At 39.5% G+C, this 20,999-nt stretch overlaps 1 protein-coding gene across 4 annotated transcripts in view; it reads left to right on the forward strand.

Annotated features, from left to right (window-relative positions):
* PPARGC1A (PPARG coactivator 1 alpha) overlaps positions 1 to 20,999 on the forward strand; it is a 347,559-nt gene that overhangs the window by 320,614 nt on the left and 5,946 nt on the right. For 3 of the 4 annotated variants that reach the window (XM_015285696.4, NM_001006457.2, XM_040699025.2), the window contains exons 6-12: positions 217 to 262; positions 371 to 444; positions 7,948 to 8,860; positions 9,428 to 9,532; positions 9,669 to 9,789; positions 19,247 to 19,368; positions 19,722 to 19,873. In XM_015285696.4, the coding sequence (XP_015141182.2) occupies positions 217 to 262; positions 371 to 444; positions 7,948 to 8,860; positions 9,428 to 9,532; positions 9,669 to 9,789; positions 19,247 to 19,368; positions 19,722 to 19,873 (1,533 nt within the window). Of the gene's footprint in view, positions 1 to 216; positions 263 to 370; positions 445 to 7,947; positions 8,861 to 9,427; positions 9,533 to 9,668; positions 9,790 to 19,246; positions 19,369 to 19,721; positions 19,874 to 20,999 lie in introns of those variants that run through there. The other variant, XR_005859135.2, reaches the window with a different exon arrangement.

Here is a 20,999-nt window from a genome sequence, read left to right on the forward strand (position 1 = left end):
TCATTGTTGAAATTTAGATGCCCTTTTTGTGCCAGTGCTAAGGAATCAGGATGAGTCTCCTTATTTATCCAAAGTATACAGAAATGGCTTCTGAACAATCAGAACCCAGCCCTAACTGACTAATAGGGATTTCCATCGCCAAAATAAAAGATGACTTTTTGGTATATGTTATGGAGTGCTTAAATATTCCATAATTGTTTTCTTTTTTCCCTTTAGCCAAACCAACAAGTTTATCACTTCCATTGACACCTGAGTCTCCAAAGTAAGTAGTAAAAAGTGCAAACATTTATAAAAGGGAGGGGGATCTAATACATTTTGGCTACAGCAACTCCATTTCAGCTTGTTTTTATAAATGTGCCCTGTCTTCCAGTGATCCCAAGGGTTCCCCATTTGAGAACAAGACTATTGAACAAACCTTAAGTGTGGAACTCTCTGGAACTGCAGGTGAGAAATGGGTAGGGTTAGCTCTTCCTTTAAGCACGGTTTGGTGTGTGTTTGTTCATTTCAATATCCAGCACATACACTGAGATCTTACAGAGGTCTCCAGGAGATTAATTTCAGAGCGGTTTGCGTTGACTTTTTATCCAGTTACCTGAGAGGGAATGTGTTTGAAAATATTGCTCCAAACCTACACAAGAGCGCATAATTTCTGGAAAAATATGAATGAAACCATTTATCTGTTATACTTCCCCATTTCCCCATAGATTTGTGTACTGCTGAGCACCATCTTTCAAAGACAAACCCCACAGCAGAGTGTAATCGATGTTACAGATGGAAAAGTTATGTCATCCAGTCTGTCTCCAGGCCAGTCTAGGGCTGTACGTGACTGCATGTTTCAGTGCTTTGTCAATTCTAGATTAATATGTCACAAATAACAGCTTTCTCCTCTGCCACTGAAAAACTATTCCATAGCTTAAAGGTAATTTTTTAAAATTGATATTCATTTTATGTTCTTACTTTCTCTTTATTTCTCCCATTAGCACACTTCACACCACCTCCTTTCTGTCCTCCTCCTCCTGTCTGGCCCCCAGTGTTTGTGCCTTTTGAAGACGTCTAGATTTTTTATCATGTGCAGCTTCAGTTGATACGTCACCCATTACACTCATTTAATTCATCTGCTCTTCCCACAAAATTTCTTCAGATCTCAGATCTGTTTTATTGCTTTCCTCTGACCTCTCTTTTGCCTCTGTTTTCCTGAAGTGTCCAGAACTGAGCACAAGAGCACATGCTGAGCTCCACCTGAGCTACTGCCAAGAATGTTTTCTTTCTCAGTTGTGTAATGCTGAAAAATAAGTACTCGGCATGTGTTTCTCACAGGGGCATGTATATAGTATCTAGCATTTGGGGGGGTATTGCAGAATAGGTCTTACAGTAGTGGGGGCACCTTGACGCCCCCCTCGGTTCTGTGGCAGCCTTACACAAGAGGAGGCCCAAGTTCTCAGTTTGTGTATGAACCTTGGGCAGTTGCTTTCACTGCCCCACAACCATCACATCACTTTTTCAGAAACTTCATTAATTCAGCATTAAAACATGCACACTTTCCTCTGACACGTCCTGAAAATCTGCAGTCTTAATCATTCCTCTAGTGACAAAATGCAACATCCTTGCAACACACCTTCCTTTTGCAAAACTGATACAGACATGGCAAAATTCACAGCATGCAGCAGGATAATCCCATTCAGTGCCAACAAGCCTGAAGCATGAAGAAGTCTTTTTTTGTCATTACTGGAGAGCAAATCTGCATGAAAGTGCATGTTTGGAGGCACACTGGTGAGTCAGTGCTTAGTGCTACCAGCTGGAAGGGGCAGATGAGGTGACGATAGCAGAGTTGTTCAGGCAGCGGTTGAGATCACTGAAGGGAACAGCACTTTCTTCCAGACAGAAAGACAGCAGCCTGCTCTTCACGTCAGCTGGCTGGACAGAACCTGGGAGCTAATCTAACCTCTTGACAGTCCTCTAGTCTTATCTCAAGAATGGCAATGGGAATGGGCCGGGTGTTAGTGAGTTCATTTCCATGTGTCAGCTGTGCATGGGGGAGACAATGAAGCAACTTTGTTGTTGTTTTAGATAATATAACCAGGAAACGTTGCAAATTAAAAAATGCATCAGAGGCTGTGAAATAAAAATAGCATTATCCTATGAAAACATGAAATGATACCCCTTGGAAATAAATCTAGCTAGAAAATTAACTGATGATAATCAAGAACAGGAATTGTTGGAGCATGTTTGGCCAGGGAGTTTGGGCGGTGTTTACAAGCAGTGTAGTTGATGGTGGCTATTGGACTTCATGTTGCACTTGCTCTGTTCTTCAAAATACCTGGTGAGAAGGTTTCAGGAGATTGGCTTTCACCACTTGACATCTGTATTAATCTCTGCCTTCATATATGCATAGATTCTATATTTGTATGTGTATATAAATCTATAAAAAGATGAGTGGTTATGCATGAATCCCTCTTCAAGTCATTCATTTGGATTGCAGTAGTGTTTTTTGTCATGAGTTTGTGCTGAAAGTAGACATAACAGAAACAAGCTCTAGTGCTGAGGAGCTTGAAGAGTATGTGAGGAAAAACTGGGACCCATTTCAGTAAAAACAACAACAACAAAAGAATAAAATAGTGGCAGTAGTAATTAATAATATCTTGGAGTTCTTCAGTGAGACCCTAGCAACTCCAAATTATATCCAGGTAACCACATTGTTCATTGTCCTTATACAGAGCAACTTGCACTGTATACTGTAATTTACAAAGGAGTTGCCTTGATCTTACTGATGAATTAAAAAGACCATTAGTAGTGCTGCTCGCACTATCGAAGCACAAAATATTTTAATATAAATAGCAGCTCCCTTGTTCTCTCTGCTGAAAACAGCGCTGGTTCCCTCACTGATGAATTAACTGTAGAGTAGAAAAATAAATAAGCGCATTTCCTGCACTAACCATCAGTCTTTGTCACATATACATTTTGGATTCACATATCTAAAGTCAAACTGAATCCATTCCCTTGCCAATGCTGTAACTTGCTTTAGAATGGATTTGTTAGTACCTGTGAGTGTAACTATGTCCTCCCTAAAACTGCCAAAACTTTTGTCAAATATTTGTCAAATTATAAGGAACAAATATCTTTTCAAGCGTTTTCAAGGGAGAATGTGTAAGAACATGCAAATTCTTTGAGTGCCCTTTTAATGTCTTGTGATAAACAAATAAGTCTATCTAAAATACAACTGCTAGCTAGTTTCCAGTCCTATTTTGTGGAAAATGGATCAGAACATCATGACTTGGAGATGATAAAGTAATGGATAACATTTCTGCATAAGGTGAGTCCGAGTAAAGGCCTTCATCCCTTTTTCTTCAGCTAGCTACAGTGCAAGCACTTTGCTAAGAAGCCATGGGCTGGAACGTCTCTGGTATCTTCCAGGGACATGGGAGGTTTTTACGTTACTGAAGGACTCTTTTCTCTTTGGAACATGTCAGGTTGAAGAGATACCTGCAGACACAGGAGAACAACTCACCTCTGGAAGTGACGGTATTTCTCTTGAGGATTGAGGGCTCCTCCAGAAAGCTAAATAGCATGGCTTTTCAATGCCTTTTTATGCCTTCACTGCTAAATACCCAAAGGCATCATATCAATGCAATAAGCGAGTTTACATGCCTAAGATTTTACTTCCTGTCTTCAACAGGTGACTTAGTGAAAAGTCTCTCGCTAAGTTCCTTGTAATTTACCTGAATATAAAACTCCAGTCTCTCTTGGGTGCAAAATTTGATCTCTTCAAAAAGATGGTGGAAAAGGCAATATGAACATGATCAGCTTGAATAGTGATTTGGAATTCATGAGCATCCTTGAGGATACTTAAACCCTGCTATTTGCCCACCTCTAGATCTGAGTTACCTCCTAGTTGTCAGAACAAATACTTCAGATCTATCATATAAGAACTTGTTTGACCTCAGAATGATTTCTGATGAAATGAGAGATGCAGAGAGTTGTCCGGGGGAATAAGATCTAGTGAATTATTAGATATTTTCAGGAGTCTGTATTTATTCTCTGCAGCAGCACTGCCAACAAGATTAAACTGAATACTAAACAAGCATGTAGTATTTTATTATATGATGGCTATTTAATTTTATTATATTTTCCTGGCTTCTGCAATCTTATGCCACACAAAAACTCCTCTGATTTTTTTCCTTTTTTTTACTGAATTGAGTTGTTACCATGTGTTCAGTGTTTTTAGTGGCCTTAAATAGTGTTTCCCTTGACAATCCATTTTCAGACTTCAAAAAGTATGAAAGAAATCATTTTCCATGCCTCTCAAAAGCCCAGTGCACATATAGGAAGGTTGCACAGCTGTGTTCACCAAAAAATACTCATTCTCCCCCCCCCCCCCCAAAGCACAACAAACATCATCAAGTGTTCAAATGCCTACAGTTACAGTCGAATTTTAGGAAGTTTTGTGTCTGGTTAAAACCTCATTGCAAATGAGTCCTAAAAAGTCAAGATGTCACTTTTTATGCAAACGCAATTCCCTAATTTCTGATTATCGACTTAGCTGAGCTAAATGAGTTAACTAAGGTGGCTGTTTTTTAGTGCACTTTTGGTATGCATCACAAGTACTTGCAGTCTCCCAGAGACTTTATTGAGAGAAGTCACTCAGGGAGGTAGTGGGGCCAGCATACATGGGAACACCTTTTGTTGCACTGACACAGAGAAGACAGTGCTGGGTTGGCAGCAGTATTCACAAATTGATAGGCACTATTTTTGAGCACAGGATGAGTGAGTTCACACTATCCAGACAGAGCAAGGCAAAGTGCAAACGTACCATTTACTGAAGCCATTCAATTAAACAAAAGTCCCTACAAAGAAAATGGTTTTATGGCATGTCATGAAAAAATACTTGCCTTTTACTTTAAAAAGAAAAAGGACTGTTTAAGGGGGGTGATTGTAGAGTATGTACCACTTCTAACAGATTTGCTGTGCAGAAGTACATAAGTGTGACTGATGTAGAGGTACTTGTTTATTATAGAGCACATTTCAATGCAGTAATCATAAATATTGCTAAGGTTGTGCTCTGTTGAAATATGACCTACATACTCTTGATTGTTTGTGTTACGTGATTTGTCTGACACCCATTACATTCTGGGTAATGGCAGCCATTTGTTGCTGTGCACAGCAGGCTCTTTTGACAAAAGAAAATAGGCAGCAATAAAAAAGCTATAGTCTGAATTACATTCTGCACAGTGCTGCACTGCTGAGAGTTTGTGCAAGTGTGTTAACAATGCTCTGAACTGCCTCTTGTCAGCCTTCAGCCTGTAATGGCCATCTGTCCTTCCATAAATCTGTCAAAACCTGCTAAGTTCAAGAGAGCACAGAATATACCTTGTACTGTCAACGCTAAAATGTACACTTTTGCAGAGAAATGGGTGCGTATGAAATAATGCAAAGGTTATAGAATACTGTAACACTTGATTTAGGATCATGGCCTGAAGTGAAGCTTAGCGGTGATTAGTGTAACGATGAGCAGAAGTGACACCAACGAGCAAGTGTGCAGTCTTACCATTTTCTCAAAGTTCACATTCTGGGCACTGGTCATGGGACGTGCTGAAGGCAGACTCTGTAGCACCGACTTAAACAAGAACCAATTCAAAACTTTACTCCCCCTTCATTGCCCAGTGGAAGTTTGTTCAAAAGTTAAATGAACATTTTTCAACTTGTATCTGTTTATACTTGCTTGTGTGCTTCCTGCTTCTGCTGAAAACCAGGAAAAGAGCCAAAATGCCACGAGGAAGTCCTTTCTTAGGATGTCCCCAGCACAATTTTGCCAGCAAAAGAAGTGCCAGTAAATTTGGCTCAGTCTGTACTTTTGGAAGGGTTTTTTTGTTGTTGTTATTTTTCCCCTCCCATCTAAAGACTGTTGGACTCCTCATTGGGCTTCTGGAAACTGTTATGTTCTGAGTATAATTTGCTTTCTCCCAGGGCCAGCTTTAAAGAAGCGGGAACAGAAACAGTATTTTGTTTTGAATATTAGATTATGTCTTGGGTTTCTTGTACTGCAATTTTCATGTGTGCAGATATTTGAGATATTTACTGTGGAGTGGTTGAATTTTATACGGATGGGCTGGAATTAATATTGTCCTACTTCATTCTTTCTTTAAAAATACCTCTGAAAACTCAGTAACTAACCCCAGGTCTTTTCTTGGGCTATATTATTTCATGACTAAAAGTGCTAATTCTTGATTGTCTTGCTTTCTTTTGTTTCTAATTTAGAAAACAATCCTTACTTACTCAAATCTTTCCTGACTGTGACTGTAGATTTTTAACCCAGAAATGATTACTGAAGAGTTTTGAAGAGGACTGATCATTTTGCTGGAAATTTGTTTAGTAAACAGAAATATTTGTTAGTAAGGAGGCAGATAAGGTGTGAAATCTGTGCTGCTGAATTAGATGAATTTTTGGCGAGGAAATGAAAATTGAGGACAAATTAGAGGAAATAGTCGACGACTTGGCACAAAACTGTTCCAGTTTTAAATTCACATTTGGGCTAACTAGACTTACAATATCTTTGCTTCAATTCTGACTTTGGTGGCATTAGGCAAAATCTTTACATAACCATGGGTTGCTCGTAACCATTTTTTCCAAGTGCTTGGACAAAATGAGTCTCCTTTCTCACAACCAGTACTCATGTCTTAGTACTCCTATCTTTTTTTTCTGAAACAAATTCATTGCAGACAGTGCAGTGGGACTCCCAGTCTCCATTTCTGATCCTTAAGGAGCACTATGCATTGATGCATGCTTTTTTTTCTTTACAGAAAAACACTTTAAAACACATTCCATTTGCATTGATCTGCTGAGATCCATTGTATGGTTAAAAAGACAAACTCTGTAGCCATGTTTGAAATACACATTTCCTGAAAGTGTCTACACTCTTTTCATTCTTGCTAAGGAAGTAATGGAAAGCTCATTGCTTGGGCTAGACAAGGAAATCTTGGACAGCATTGTTCAGTGTACTGTTACTCTGCACAGGGTTATCCTTCATAAAGTCGGAAGAACTTCTATTATTTAAACGGGAATTGTTGGGACATATTCTGTAGAAAAAATAACTGGAAGGCGTAGCTTTAGTTAGCATGTTTTAGTAGAATGGGCTTCAGTCCTTCCTGCAATTTCATCTCACCATAGTGATGTAATGTGTTACAGTTATGTGAAAAATCCTGGTAGCTAGTGGTATTGTTAATCTTGAAATTCTTATCAGTTTCATATCTACTCCTTATTTCATGACGTTGACTAATATGTGGTTCTAGGTGCAGTGGTTCATTACAATTGTACTAGCCTCATTGTTCACTTTGGTTTCAGTTGCAGAACTACATTTCAGGCAAAATGTATTAGTTATGCTTACAAGAATGTATTATACGTACATTAGGAATGGTTTACTAAGTTAATGAACTGTGGAGACAAAGAGTCATTGCAGTCAAGTTGTAGAGTTGCTGTACTTCCTTACATTCAAGTTTTGTGTACTGCACGAGTTGCTTTGGTAGTGCTCATTTATTTTTCTTGGACTTCCTTTTATTCAGGTTTTTGTCTGCTAATTTCCTTAGATGTCTGACAGTGCCAGTCCTTTACTTTTCATTTTTGTATCAAAATCTTTTTGATTCTTATCAGAAAAGTCTTTTGATTTTTATCTCTTGATCTTTTCTATCAGAGTCTACAGAGAGGCGGGTATCATGAAAGAAGGGGAGGGGCAGAAATGATGTTGAAGATTAATGGCAGTGCATTAGTACTGTTGCTATTGTTGTCACCAGAACTTTAGTGTCTCAAACCCTAAATACTCTTATTCCCAGTTGAATTAAATTAAATTGATGTAGAATGAGTCTTGCTTTTTTATCTATTTTAAAGAAGCATGTGTGTCTTTCCACTAAAGTCTGTCTGCTTAAAAATATTCTGTTCCTCCTTTTTCTCCCCCTTCAGGCCTAACTCCACCTACGACCCCTCCTCATAAAGCCAACCAAGATAATCCTTTCAGGACTTCACCTAAGCCGAAGTCATCATGCAAGACTGTTGCACCACCTTCAAAAAAGCCCCGTTATAGTGAGTCTTCCGGTTCTCAAGGAAACAACCCTGTCAAGAAGGGTCCAGAACAGACTGAGCTGTATGCACAGCTTAGCAAGACTACAGCACTGTCCAGTGGACATGAGGAGAGAAAGACAAAACGGCCCAGTTTGCGGCTGTTTGGTGACCATGACTATTGTCAATCTGTGAATTCAAAGTCGGAAATCCACATTAAAATATCCCAGGAACTTCAGGACTCCAGACAACTAGAATTTAAGGATTCTTCACCTGGGTGGCAGTGTCAGATTTGTTCTTCTCTAGAACAAGACCAGTATTTCAAGAAAGAGACTTTACAGACAAGTAAGCAGGGATCCCAAGGTAATAACAGAAAACAGCTCCAAGACCAGGAAATTCGGGCTGAACTGAATAAGCATTTTGGTCACCCCAGCCAAGCTGTTTTTGATGAAGAAGCAGATAAGACCGGTGAACTAAGGGACAGTGATTACAGTAATGAACAATTTTCCAAACTACCTATGTTTATAAATTCAGGACTAGCAATGGATGGTCTCTTTGATGACAGTGAAGATGAAAGTGATAAACTATGCTACCCTTGGGATGGGACACAAGCCTATTCATTATTTGACGTATCGCCTTCTTGCTCTTCTTTTAACTCTCCATGCAGAGATTCAGTATCTCCACCCAAATCCTTATTTTCTCAAAGATCCCAAAGGACACGCTCTAGATCAAGGTCCTTTCCTCAACGCAGGTCTTGTTCCCGTTCTCCATATTCCCGATCGAGATCAAGGTCACCCTGTAGTAGATCCTCTTCAAGGTACAGTGCAGCAATTTCATACATCAGCATTGTTGGTAATATGAAGGAAAACAGTAAAAACATAGAGTGATTAGAAGGAAATAAATTTTAAAAAATAACTTGGTCCAGTGCAACTGTTCTTATTGCCCCTGATCTGATTAGCTCTGAAGGTTACGGCATTGCTGCAGAAACACTCGTTGCCATTATCCTTTAAATTTGCCAAGTTTACACTTTCTGAGTGGAGCTAGTCAGGTCAGAGGCAGAGCAATTGGAGAGATATACACAACTAACCTTTCCCATTATCTTCAAGCTGCCCGGTGCCAATCTAGCTGCAGTCCCTATCAGATGAAGTTGACAGTGGCTGACTCTCTGCTCTCTGTTAGCCTCAATAAGAAACATTATAGGAGGGGGGCAAAATCACTTGAGGCCCCTTAGTTGACTAGGAGATCGCAAACTGTCACTGGAAAATTTCACTGGTAGCTTAGAAGAAATTGTAAGGTCAGGTAAGAGGTAGCTCAGGAGAAAATGGTGTCAATAGATTCAAAGTGAATGACAGAGGTGAATTTTTTTTTTTTTTCCTTCCTGCAGATCTTGTCACTGTTATGAGTCCAGCCACTGTAGACACCGAGCACACCGAAGTTCTCCCTCACGTGCAAGATCGCGATCCAGATCACCGTACAGTCGCAGACCCAGGTAGTGCATTTTGTGTGCATTTAGTTTGCTTTTCAGCTGGTTCTCGAGAGATAATAAAGCATTCCAGAAACTGTATTACTAAATTTACATTAACAAATGCAGGTGCTTGATTTAATGACTAAGTTATGTTTCCTAGATATGACAGCTATGAGGAATATCAGCATGAAAGGCTGAAGAGGGAAGAATACCGCAAAGAGTATGAAAAACGGGAATCTGAAAGGGCCAAACAAAGGGAGAGACAGAGGCAGAAAGCAATTGTAAGCACTGTGAAGATAACTTTCATTTTGAAATAGGTTTCTTTTTCTTTTGGTAGATTTATAAACTGGAACTGAGATTCTATTTTCTTTCTTCTTTGTAATGGAACAAACAAAATGCAAAAATCTGTTTATGTGCATTTCTTTGTATTTAGAATTTTAGGCAAATATGTGTTTTCATAACTATTTGTGTTCTGATTGTCCAGCACTAATTTTTTCAGGCTCTTTAAATTGCAACTCTCCAGGTCAGTCAACAGAAAAGAAAAGAAAAAGAAAAAAAAAAAAAGATTTTCTAGGAAAAGGCTTCATCTCAGGCAGTCTATTCCTTATAGTAATCTATCAGTGAACCCACAGTTTGTAATATATGTCACCTACCAGGATGCCAATAGTCAAGTCTAGTTTCAGTATTTCTCTTCCTTCACAGAAGCAATATAAGAAGCCAGTCAGCTTACATACTGGTCACTGGATATTTCTAGTAGCTGCAATTATCTATACAGAGAGTACAGAATTTGAAACTGACATCCAAAAGCATGACTTTTATTGTTTCTTTCTTGTCTATGACTCAGTTAATTTTTAAGATATTTTTAAGATTTTTTAGCAAAATAGTCTGAAGACATGATGCAGTTTAAAAATGTCATTTCACACTAGCCCTTTCACAATGAATGTGTGTTACTTGATTATTTTGTTCACCTGACTGAAGTACCTGCAGCAAAGGAAATACCCATGGGGTGATCAGCAACTCCCTTGCCTGTAGTAGCAACAGGACAGAAAAATGGCTATTAAATAAATGGTTGTGTGGATTTTGCTCCCTTCTAGTTCCCTTGCATGACGGTTTTGGTAAATTGGGCGCTGCTGTAATTCTGGACTCTAGTTGTGATTGTTAAGCCCATCTGGTGGGCTCCCTTTACTGCTGCTTTGCACAAACTGGTGTACGCTGGGATGCTTACCTTCATTTCTACATTTTCCCTTACTGTTCTCTCCAAAGCACACCAAAATGGGTAGGTCTCTTTCCAATACCTTTAGTGGACTTTGTAGTAAAAAATTAACTGTTACAGACTCTTTGGCATTTCTCCAAATACTTACACCCACAAAACTAGATGTATAAAGATCAGCAGAGACTGGTATAGTCTGTGGCAATGAGAAGTTCTGGGAGGGAACAGGCATCTTCAGTTTATGGATTTTGTCTCTGTTGCTACTGTTCTTAGTGAGCTTGATAAATCATTTTGCTTTTCTCTGCACCAGGTGACCTATGTACAAAATGTAGGTGATACATACATTGTGTAAAGCATGAGATGCAGAGCTACAGCATGTTCTGATCTGAAACTCAGGGAAGGTGTAAATGGTTTACAGGCAGGTCAGCACAGTTCGGTGACTAATGGGGCAGGGGGACCCACGGACCCATGCCTCAGGAAAGCGGGGAGGGAAAAGGGGGAAGGGAAAGAGTAGGGAGATGGGCCTAAAAACAAAACGGTAGCAGTGATCTGAGGAGAAACAAACTAATTTACCAAATATGATAGTGGAACGCAAGATAACAATACAATATAATTGGAATTGAGGCTAAGCAATCAAATAAAAAGAGAGAGAGAGTGTCCAAAAACTGAAGGCCTTACTCTAATGCTCAAGGCGAGATGGCTAGGGAACACACACTACAGAGATGAGCAGAAAGGAAAAGGGGACCTCTCATGAGCAAACGGTTGCAACAGCAAAAACTTGCAAACAGTTTTATCTTCCGTCTGAACGGAAAACAGAAACACTCTGTGTTTTGATAACTACTTTATTCTCTGGAATATGTAGTTCTTCTCTTCTGAGAACCAGGTACCCGGAAGTATCAACAGTCCATGGAACTGGAGCATTAACTCTTTAACTCTCAGTGCACTGCATAATGTTATGATGTGGAATACTGATAACAAAAATCATAAAACCATGACAGAAGGCAATGGAAGGATTTTGCATGGCTTCAGAATGAGCTATATTTAAGTCAACTGTTGGTGTTTTTCTCACTTCCATCTGTTTAGAGATAACACTGACTTCTGGCAGTCGTAACTTATGCTGGCTGTTCTTTCTTAGATCTAACACAAATTAGAGTTTTAAGTAGACCTCTGTCATGGATGTATCTTGCTACTTCTCAATTACTGTATCTCATTGGTATAAAAACCTGAATCCTGCTGAGAATATAGGAAATTTGATTTAGTTTAAAACAAAGAAATGTTTGGCTACTAGCTAATGAAGGGAAAAGGAGGAAAAAGAAGATCCTTGAAAAGCTCTAGATGTGCTGCGCCATCATTTCCTCCAAGTTAAGAATTTTAGTCTTTTCTAAATCTAGGCTGAATTTATTTTCTCTTCTAAAGTGAACACTGTCATGTTAATTAACTTCATTAATGAAATTGTGTATTAATAAACATAAATAAATTAGACCTGAAATGATGTAGTCAGATGACAAATCATATATTTATAAAATATCAATAAATAGAACATGGCAAAAATTTTAAATGCAGTCATCCAGGAGCTGCAGGAAATGTAGCTGAAGTCATATTAACTCCTTTCTCCAAAGTCTACCTGCACTTTTACTTTAAAAATCTGTGTTGAATCATGCCAGTTTATTCCCTGTGCAAATCAGTGGAGGTTAGGAGACAGCATAGAAAGGGAAGCCTTGATCCTACAAAGTCAGTGATAAGGTGTGTATTAACTGAACAAAGGTGCTATTTTTCATCCAGCATTCTCTATTCCCTTTCTTAGTTCTTTTGGCTTATGAGTCTCTTATGTGTCACTCTTTTTTTTCCTGAGGGCCTCAACTCATTTATTGTTCCATCATAAGAATCCCTTCTGTCTTTCCTTGAACTCTTCCCGTAAGTTCTGTAAGTTTAGATTTCCATAAATTCTGCATTGGAGTCTTTTTTCCTTTCTTTCTAGCTCATCCACATGCTGCAAGAACTGGCTCAAGACAACATGCCTCCAAATACTGTTAAAAGGGCAGCTCAAATATTGGGCAGTGCTAGGGCCCCAGGTGCTGGCTACTCAGGGAAGGTGGCTTTTCTTCATGAGAAGCACTGTTCTGAGATCTCAAGGAGCTGGCTGTAGAAAAGATGCACAGAGGAAAGGGAACAGAAACCAGGACTGAATGAAAAGCTACCAGGTCTTACTGGTTCAATATCTGGAATTACTCTCAATGTGACAGCAAGAGTGTGAAACCCAGGAAAAAGAGATGAGAAAAAAATACACATATTTTAATCTGTCAAAACCATATGTGTAGCAATGCCCTCTGATTGTGCAAGCAGCTTGTATTTTGGCAGATGCAAAGACATATTGGCAGACTGCTGAAGAGGCTTGTTTTAGAAGCCTGTGTTCATGCTACGTGGCAAAGGCATATTTAAACGACTGCATGGTCAGTCTGCACACAACATATTGGATGCAGTAGCTTCAGATCAACTGAAAGCCTGAGCTGGCATTTCCCTCTGTGGATTCCTATCTAGACTTACAGCTATAATCAGGTGGCTTAACTTCAAAAAGTTCTGTGTTATTTTTCTCTTTGCTTCTTCTCTGTCTTCCCTTCTCCAGTGACTGGAGATTCAGTGTCTTTTCTGTGGAGTGGGATCTTTATTTTGAGCAGTCTCACACAAAAAATACAGACTGAGCCCACAAGTCATTTTTCAGTTAGAAAGTCAGAATATTTTTGTCATTCATTTATTTATTTGTATTCTTGGTTACGATGCCTTTTTTAATGGAACAAATTTTAGCAGAATGTAGCTTGATCTTGATGTCACTTGTCCACAATTCATTTTAGAATGGGTACTCATTGAACAGAAGGCCAGTCTGCCACCAAGATTCACTTAGCTTAATAGTGCTCTCCAGACCATAGCAGAGACACATTCATTCATCATGAAGCTCCAGGAACAACTGCAGGACAGAACAGGCTACTCAGAGCTTTCTAGAAATTACAATCTAACCCCCAGCCAGGGCAGATTGCTCTGTTTTGCCAAGAAGACTGCAGACTGTTTTTTTTTTCTTGTTATACACCCCAGGCATTGCTTAGGCATGCAGGCTTTTCCTACAGTAGCTTATTATACCATGTGGCAAATACCTCTCAGGGCATGGCTTCTACCTTAGTAGAAAATGACTATTAGCATTACTACTTTCATATATAAGTGCTAACAGCCTGTATGAGGCAAGTCCCTGTCCCAGAGAGCTTACAGGTACAAGAAGATAAATGCACTGTGAGGCCACTGCAGCGGAAAGAAACACACGGTTTCAAAGAAAATACATTTCTCTACAACAGGAAGGCAGGAGAAAGGTGGTTTCCTAAATGAATGCTTGGGTTCTTTGAAGTCTGAAACCAGACGCAGCCCATAATGGAGTAAATTCCCACAAATGAAGGAGCAAATGCATGTTGGTTGTTTAGTTTTGATTTATTTGTTTATTTATTGTATTTGCTCATCTTGGTGGGCCTGATCCCAGGCATTCTACTTTTTCTGTACAACTTACTGAAAATATTTCAAATGGATTATCAAAAATCTTTAGTTTTATTGATCCACCACTGTGTTTTCAGCAGTCACCCTGGAGGGTAGCAGAACTTTTTCAGTCCTCAGCCACACAGCAAGATTTGAGAATATTGTGCAGTGTTCTTTCTTTCTTCTTCTTGTGAGTCTTCCTTTTGCCATTCATACATGTCTACTGGTCATACTTAGTATACTAAGTCTTCTTTAATACAGAATCTAGAGCAATGTTTCTTACTATTGTGATGATGTCCGCATTTTAACATTTTACTGGCTCCTCCTTTCGTAGCATTTCTATTTTTCAGACTCTGTCCAACCACTCTCATTGCTTTATCAAAATGTTTTCTGGCCTCCAGTTCTAAGGATGATGATGAAGTCACAAAACACTGGGCATGGAAGGTGTTGCAGAAAGGGACTTGTACCCAGCCAGCCACCTGTGCTGTTCCCTCAGCCACTCCTCATAAGACTTGTGCTCCAGATGCCTCATCATCTTCAATGCCCTTCTCTAGACACGCTCCAGGGCCTCAATGTCTTTCTTGTAGTGAAGGGCCCAAAACTGAACACAGCACTCGAGGTTCAACCTCACCAGTGCAGAGTACAGAGGGGCAATCACCTCCCTGTTCCTGCTGGCTACACTATTTCTAGTACAAGCCAGGATGCCATTGGCCATTTTGGCCACCTGGGCACACTGCTGGCTCATGTTCAGCTAACAGCCCTCGATCCTTTTCCTCCGTGCTGCTTGTGGTAGACCTCAACTTTATTTCTTCTTATTTTTAGTCTCATCTTCACATAGAGCATAGTTGGGCTCTTGGAGAACCAGTTATATACCACAGGTGTGCAGACAAAAAAATGGTAGGGGAAATGAAGACAGCAGCACCCCAGGGTGCAGTGAGCAGAGGCAGGCAAAGAAAACAAATGTTAGGTGAAGAAGCCAGGTACAAAAACACATGTGAAAACTAATATGTCTGTTGGCCTGGGATTTAATGAAATTAAAGGTTAAGAACAAGGAAGGGAAAACAAAGTGAATTTTGTGGGCAGCCTTTGCAAGACAAAAAAGCCTTTAACATCAGAGAATGTTTTGGAGATGAGTGATAGTTTTATTGACACTTAAATTTGTGAAGGTATATCCTGGTCCTGTTTTCTCCAGTTCAGGCATGGTAATGTTCTAGTATTTTAATTTGAGACTTGTAACAGTGATTTTCAGTCTAAGATTCTCTGCCACATTTGCCTCTTCAAGTGTTCTTACTGCCAGGAGGAAAGAGCAAGATTTAGAAGAAGGAAATTTAGACAAAGGAAAAGAAAACAGACATTCTGGGCTTGAGGAAGTTGGCCAGGCTCTTCTTTTTTCCTTTATTTACCTTTGTTTCATTTAAAACAATGAGCTATGTATACTTAAAAGCCAGGGGAGATTTAGGTTGGATATTAGGAAGAACGTTTCCAAGTGGTCAGGCACTGGAACAGGCTGCCCAGGGAGGTGGTCCCCATCACTGGAGGCATTCAAGAAATATATAGATGTGGTACTAAGGAACATGGTTTGGAGGGCGAAATTGGTGGCAGGTGGACAGTTGATCTAGATGAACTTAGAAGTCTTTTCCGACTTCAATGATTCTATGATTCTGTGATTGTAAATCATCTGCATTTCTGGGAAGGAAATATGAACATGATTGTCTGGGGTTTCCTTCAGGTTCATCTTCCCTGATTAAGTTGAAAACAAAAGGTTTTTTCCATAGTTCTCTAAATTCCCGAGTCATATATCATCTCCTCTAACAAGTGCAGTAAAAACCATACTTAATATGCACATATGGACTTAAGCATGTAACTTATTATAAAATAAGGGTCTTTAACATTGAAAGGTATGTTATAATCTTGTTAGGCTTGTATAACTCTTACTGTTAATGGGAGTAAAATGCAGGTGTCTTTAAAAATGCAAATATTTCTTTCATAACCACTTTAAATAAGCCAAAGCTAAACAAGGCAAAGACAGCGCTGTATGAATCCTGTGTTCCCAGTACCTCATACCATCACGGCACTCTGCATAAAAAAAAATACTTGAACGAACATCTCCTCATGTACACGCTAGAGGACATATGGTGCATTTCAGCTTTAAATTTGAATTTCCTTAATTTTGCAAGTTTAACTTATTCCCTTAATGGTAGTTTAACAGGCGTTTTTTAGTTGTTCAGTTTTGTTTTATTACAGTTGACTTAAAGGGATATTAGATATATAAAAGTTATTAGAAGGATAGAGGAAGTAAAAATTGCACAGGCATGCACACAGACTTATGGGAGAGCATGCAGTAGTTACTTCCATCACTCTGCAATATAACAATTTCTGTGTCAGGGAGTGAAACATTATGTTTTTTCAGTCGAGATGTATTATCTCAGCTAAAGTATATTAAGCAGTCTGCTATGTTATGTTCTGCTCCATCTGGTCAGTCATTTAGGTTCAATAGCAAGTATCAATGGAATTGTTTCTTATCAAGTGTTTCAATGTGGTTAAATCCTTGATTTGGTAAAACAGTCTGAAAAAGTAATTACTGTGCATATGCAGATTTTCTTCTTTTTGAAGTTTATAGCACCCAGCCATACTGAAAGCAAGCAGAATGAGAATGGGGGAAATGGAAGAAATGCAGATTTCTGTTGCTTGCTGTCTATATTCCCTAGTTCATAAAAGGTCTACCCAGACTCCTGAATCAGGAGAGTAGGAGCTGAAAAACAGCAGGTGCCTGTAGAGTAACCCTGCTTCAGAAATGTATGGCCATCCATGGGCATGCTTACCCTTCTTTTAGCTGTGCCATCTTCTTTAGGCTTTATGCCTACGACAAAGAGCAAGAACAGCTTTTAGATGGTGAACTTTAGAGGACGTAACATTTAAAAATGGAAGTGTCTGTCCCAGCAGGGCAATAGAGGACTGTTAATCCTATCAGCTTGGTTCCTTGAATAATCAATAGAAGCAGTAGTTTCAGGCATTTAAATGAGATAGTTACCTGAGCTATTTGAGTAAGGGGAGTATATACATACTTTGGAGGAGCAGTCAGGGTCTTCACTGGGCCAACCAGGGCAAGAAAGGATCCAGAAGGCTGCAGTGATCATTTTTTGTGCTATGCCTTAGTGAGTAGGGCTTTTGTCCAAGAAGTGAGAGTAGTGGATCTGTTCTCTGGAGCTTTGGACTCATATCTTTAGTTTCTCAGGAGCATAGATGAACTGGATTTGGGCCTCTGAGATTTGTGAGGCCAGGAAAAGAGTAAGCAAAAATAGTTGACTCGGTATGCTAGTGAGAAGTGCCTTCTGTTTCAACTTCCAGCTGCAGGAATTGTTCATTTATTTTGCATTAAACAGCTTCTGGGAGCAGTGTGCTGTTCTGGGAACAGGGAGCCATGATTTCGCACACCCATATGAAGAGGAGTTCTGGTGGTCCCTTTGTCTCAAATGAGTGCTCGAACAAGTAAAGAAGTGGCATCAGGATATTTTCTGTTTCCACAAGCATTCTGGTCTGATCTCAATCCTACTGTCTTATGTGTGCCAATTAGCTGTGGTCCAGAAATGACTGGTGCCTTTTGCCTGTGTGAGGACTCTCAGAAAACATACATTTTGTGCTATAGCTGAACTGTGACACTGTAAGCTACCTTGCTCTCCAAGCAAGGATGTTTCTGAGCAGGAATGCAAATCTGTATTTAGGTCCCTAGAGCCTTCAGCGTTGCACAGTTGAGGTGCCATTAGCCTTTAGGCACCTCCAGGTTAAGATAGTCAAGAATTCTCAGCAGTCAGTATAGCTCCTTTGGAATTCAGCACCTACATTCTATGCAAGTCTCAGGTGCCCAAGTTGATGGTTTAAACTGACATTGCTCCACTGACTGACAGATTTACACCAGCTAACAATTTGATGGAAGTACAATTTATGGGACAGACGTGTGGGTGTGTGCAGGGGATGACCAAGAGGCCAATAGTTATCCAGGCCAAAGGCGATCGGAGCGTCAGGGCTATCTGAAGCTACTGCTTCTTTGCTCTGATTATTCTAAGGTCAGTGGTTTGAAGATCTCTTTTTCACTTTTTTTTTTTTTTTTTTGGTTGCAACTCACTGAATGACTTTGTCCTCAGTAAGGTGCTAATCCACGTATTCTTAAAGTGACTCTTGACAGGGTTTCCCTGTCTTTCTGTCATTCTCCTGAGCATTTTCACTCAGAAAGGAACTATATGACCATGACTTGATTATTTTTAAAGTGTCTTTGTTGGTTTGCTCCAAGTGTCAAAGGAGCCTGCAAATGACACCCTAATCTGTAAAATCAGGAAATTCTGTCATGTTCTTCTTCCTAAGAAACCCAAGGGTTGTGGCGACCACAGGAAATATTTTATTCTTCTCTCTTCCCTCCATAGTATTTATTTTCATAAAAGTCATTTTCTGGACTCGTCACAGTCTTCCCTCTATTTAAAGTATAGATTGTGATGGAACTACTGATTGCAGAATGAGTCAGCTAATGAGTCATCTGAGTTTATAATGTTATGTCTATAATCCGTTTTGTTATGTTTATGATACACTTACACACTTGCTGCATTATTTTATGCTGCCCCACAACTTAGTTCCCGATGTGGTATAGCTAGCAAGAGAAAGCGGATCGCTGGTCTTGGAGAATTTGTAGTCTTAAAGGGCAAGTCATGGGGAGGTGGAAGGGAAAAAGATGCAATAAGATACAGAGGGAGTGGTCTGTCATTGTATAGCAGAACAGTGACAGCACTCAATGAAACCTTCTGGGAGAAAATCACCCAAAAAATCTGGCATCATTTTAATACCTTAAAGGCTTTCCAGGAGAGAATATTTCCATCAGTAGCTGAATGCAGTAGATCTTCCACAAGTGACTATTAGTATAATTGTGCATCCTCTGCATATCCGTGTGAATGTATTTGTATGCATTTGTGTGTAGGTTCATCTGTATTGCACATTTGGTAAAAACTTGTCCTGCTCTTTCTTAACAGGAAGAGCATCGTGTGATTTACGTGGGTAAAATCAGACCTGACACAACCCGAAAAGATCTGAGGGACCGGTTTGAAGTTTTTGGTGAAATCGAGGAGTGCACAGTAAATTTGCGGGATGATGGGTAAGAACTTAGGAAATTACCTCTTTTTTGGGAGCTGCCATATGTAAGAAATCATGGCAGTAAGATTACTGGTATGGGAGTTACCAGTGTAAGTACTGTTAGAGATGACATGCTGAGTTCAAAATCGTATTTATTTTCTTTCATCCTTATTTATTAATCTTGATAGTTGAGATTTCCTGTCCCAGAAGTAAGTATTTAACTGCATGACAGGACAATCATGCTGATAAATGGATGCTGTACTTGTGGCATTTCCACTGCTGGATCTCCTGCAAGTTCTTGCTTTCAGGAAGGGGTTACACAAATGTGTGTTAACTCTTTTTAGCTTTTTTCACGACTGTCTTTTTTAATTACAGAGACAGCTATGGTTTCATCACCTACCGCTATACTTGTGATGCCTTTGCTGCTCTTGAGAATGGATACACTTTACGCAGGTCAAACGAGCCTGACTTTGAGCTGTACTTTTGTGGACGCAAGCAGTTTTGCAAGTCTAACTATGCAGACCTAGGTAAGTATTCTGCTCTCTGTGAATTAAAGTACATAACTGGAACCATGTTGTAACTCAGAAGAATTTAGTCTGCTTGTTTTTTGTGACCTGCTTCTGTTATTTGAATGGTTGGTGAGAGGGATTTAAGGAAGGTGCTTTTTCACTTGCAGGTTAAAGTGTACTAATCAGAGCTGTACACTGAGTTAACTTTTTCAGATATTTCAGACTGTGAAAATTCTTTTAAGGCCCATTTCCACCATTAATAAAACAAATGCCCAGTACTTAGTAGTACATTGCCATACTGAAATGATAGCACCACAAAAACGTGTTCAGTTCTTTACTGTTCATTGGTGTGCTCCTTCTCTCTAACACGATTTGTTTATATGAACCCTAAACAAAGAACAAAGTAGAAGCCTCATCCTCTCTTCTTCCCCCAAAATTTGCTGTAATCTTATTTTGCTATGAATTGTGTGGTAGGACTTGCCAGAAGTTAAATGCAATTTGTAGTTTCTTAGGTTTGAAAGCTAGAGGGACTCTTGACCAAATTTGACCCATACTGTAGCAAAGGGCACAGATCTCAGCTGGTGGTTTGCACACTGTCCATCAGCATCTATGCATGAGTGTGTCTCCCTGCAAGGACTTTCACTCATGATGTGAGAGGCTCCAGCCAGTGGAGAGCATGGCAAATCTCTTGGTATTTCTGTCCCACTGGTGAGTGACAGCGATAGCAGAATGATAACTCACCTGGATCTTCCCCAGTTCTGTTCTGGCATAAATGTAGGGTTCTGCCCTATGCTGTGGGTCAGGGTATGATGCTTCCCCTTGCAAGCATGTTTGGAAGTGTTAAAACTCTTATAGGAGGAATACTGATGTACATGCGTAAAGTGACCATGCAGACTTTCAAAACATCCTTTTAATATTATATAATAATCTCACCTCTTATTTCATTACCTTTGAAAGTATTCATCAAATGTTAAAGCCTTCCTGATGCCTGTATAAACAGTCTAACGGTATGGGAGATGCTCTTTTCTGAATAAAATAGCAAGGGACAGTTTGCTGTTGAATCTATATTAATTAGACACTTCGGGTTTTTTTATGAATAAATGACCACAGTCATTAAAATCCCTGCATAACCCTGTAACACAGT

This window comes from Gallus gallus, chromosome 4 (genome assembly GCF_016699485.2).
Source record: "Gallus gallus isolate bGalGal1 chromosome 4, bGalGal1.mat.broiler.GRCg7b, whole genome shotgun sequence".
NCBI lineage: Eukaryota > Metazoa > Chordata > Aves > Galliformes > Phasianidae > Gallus > Gallus gallus.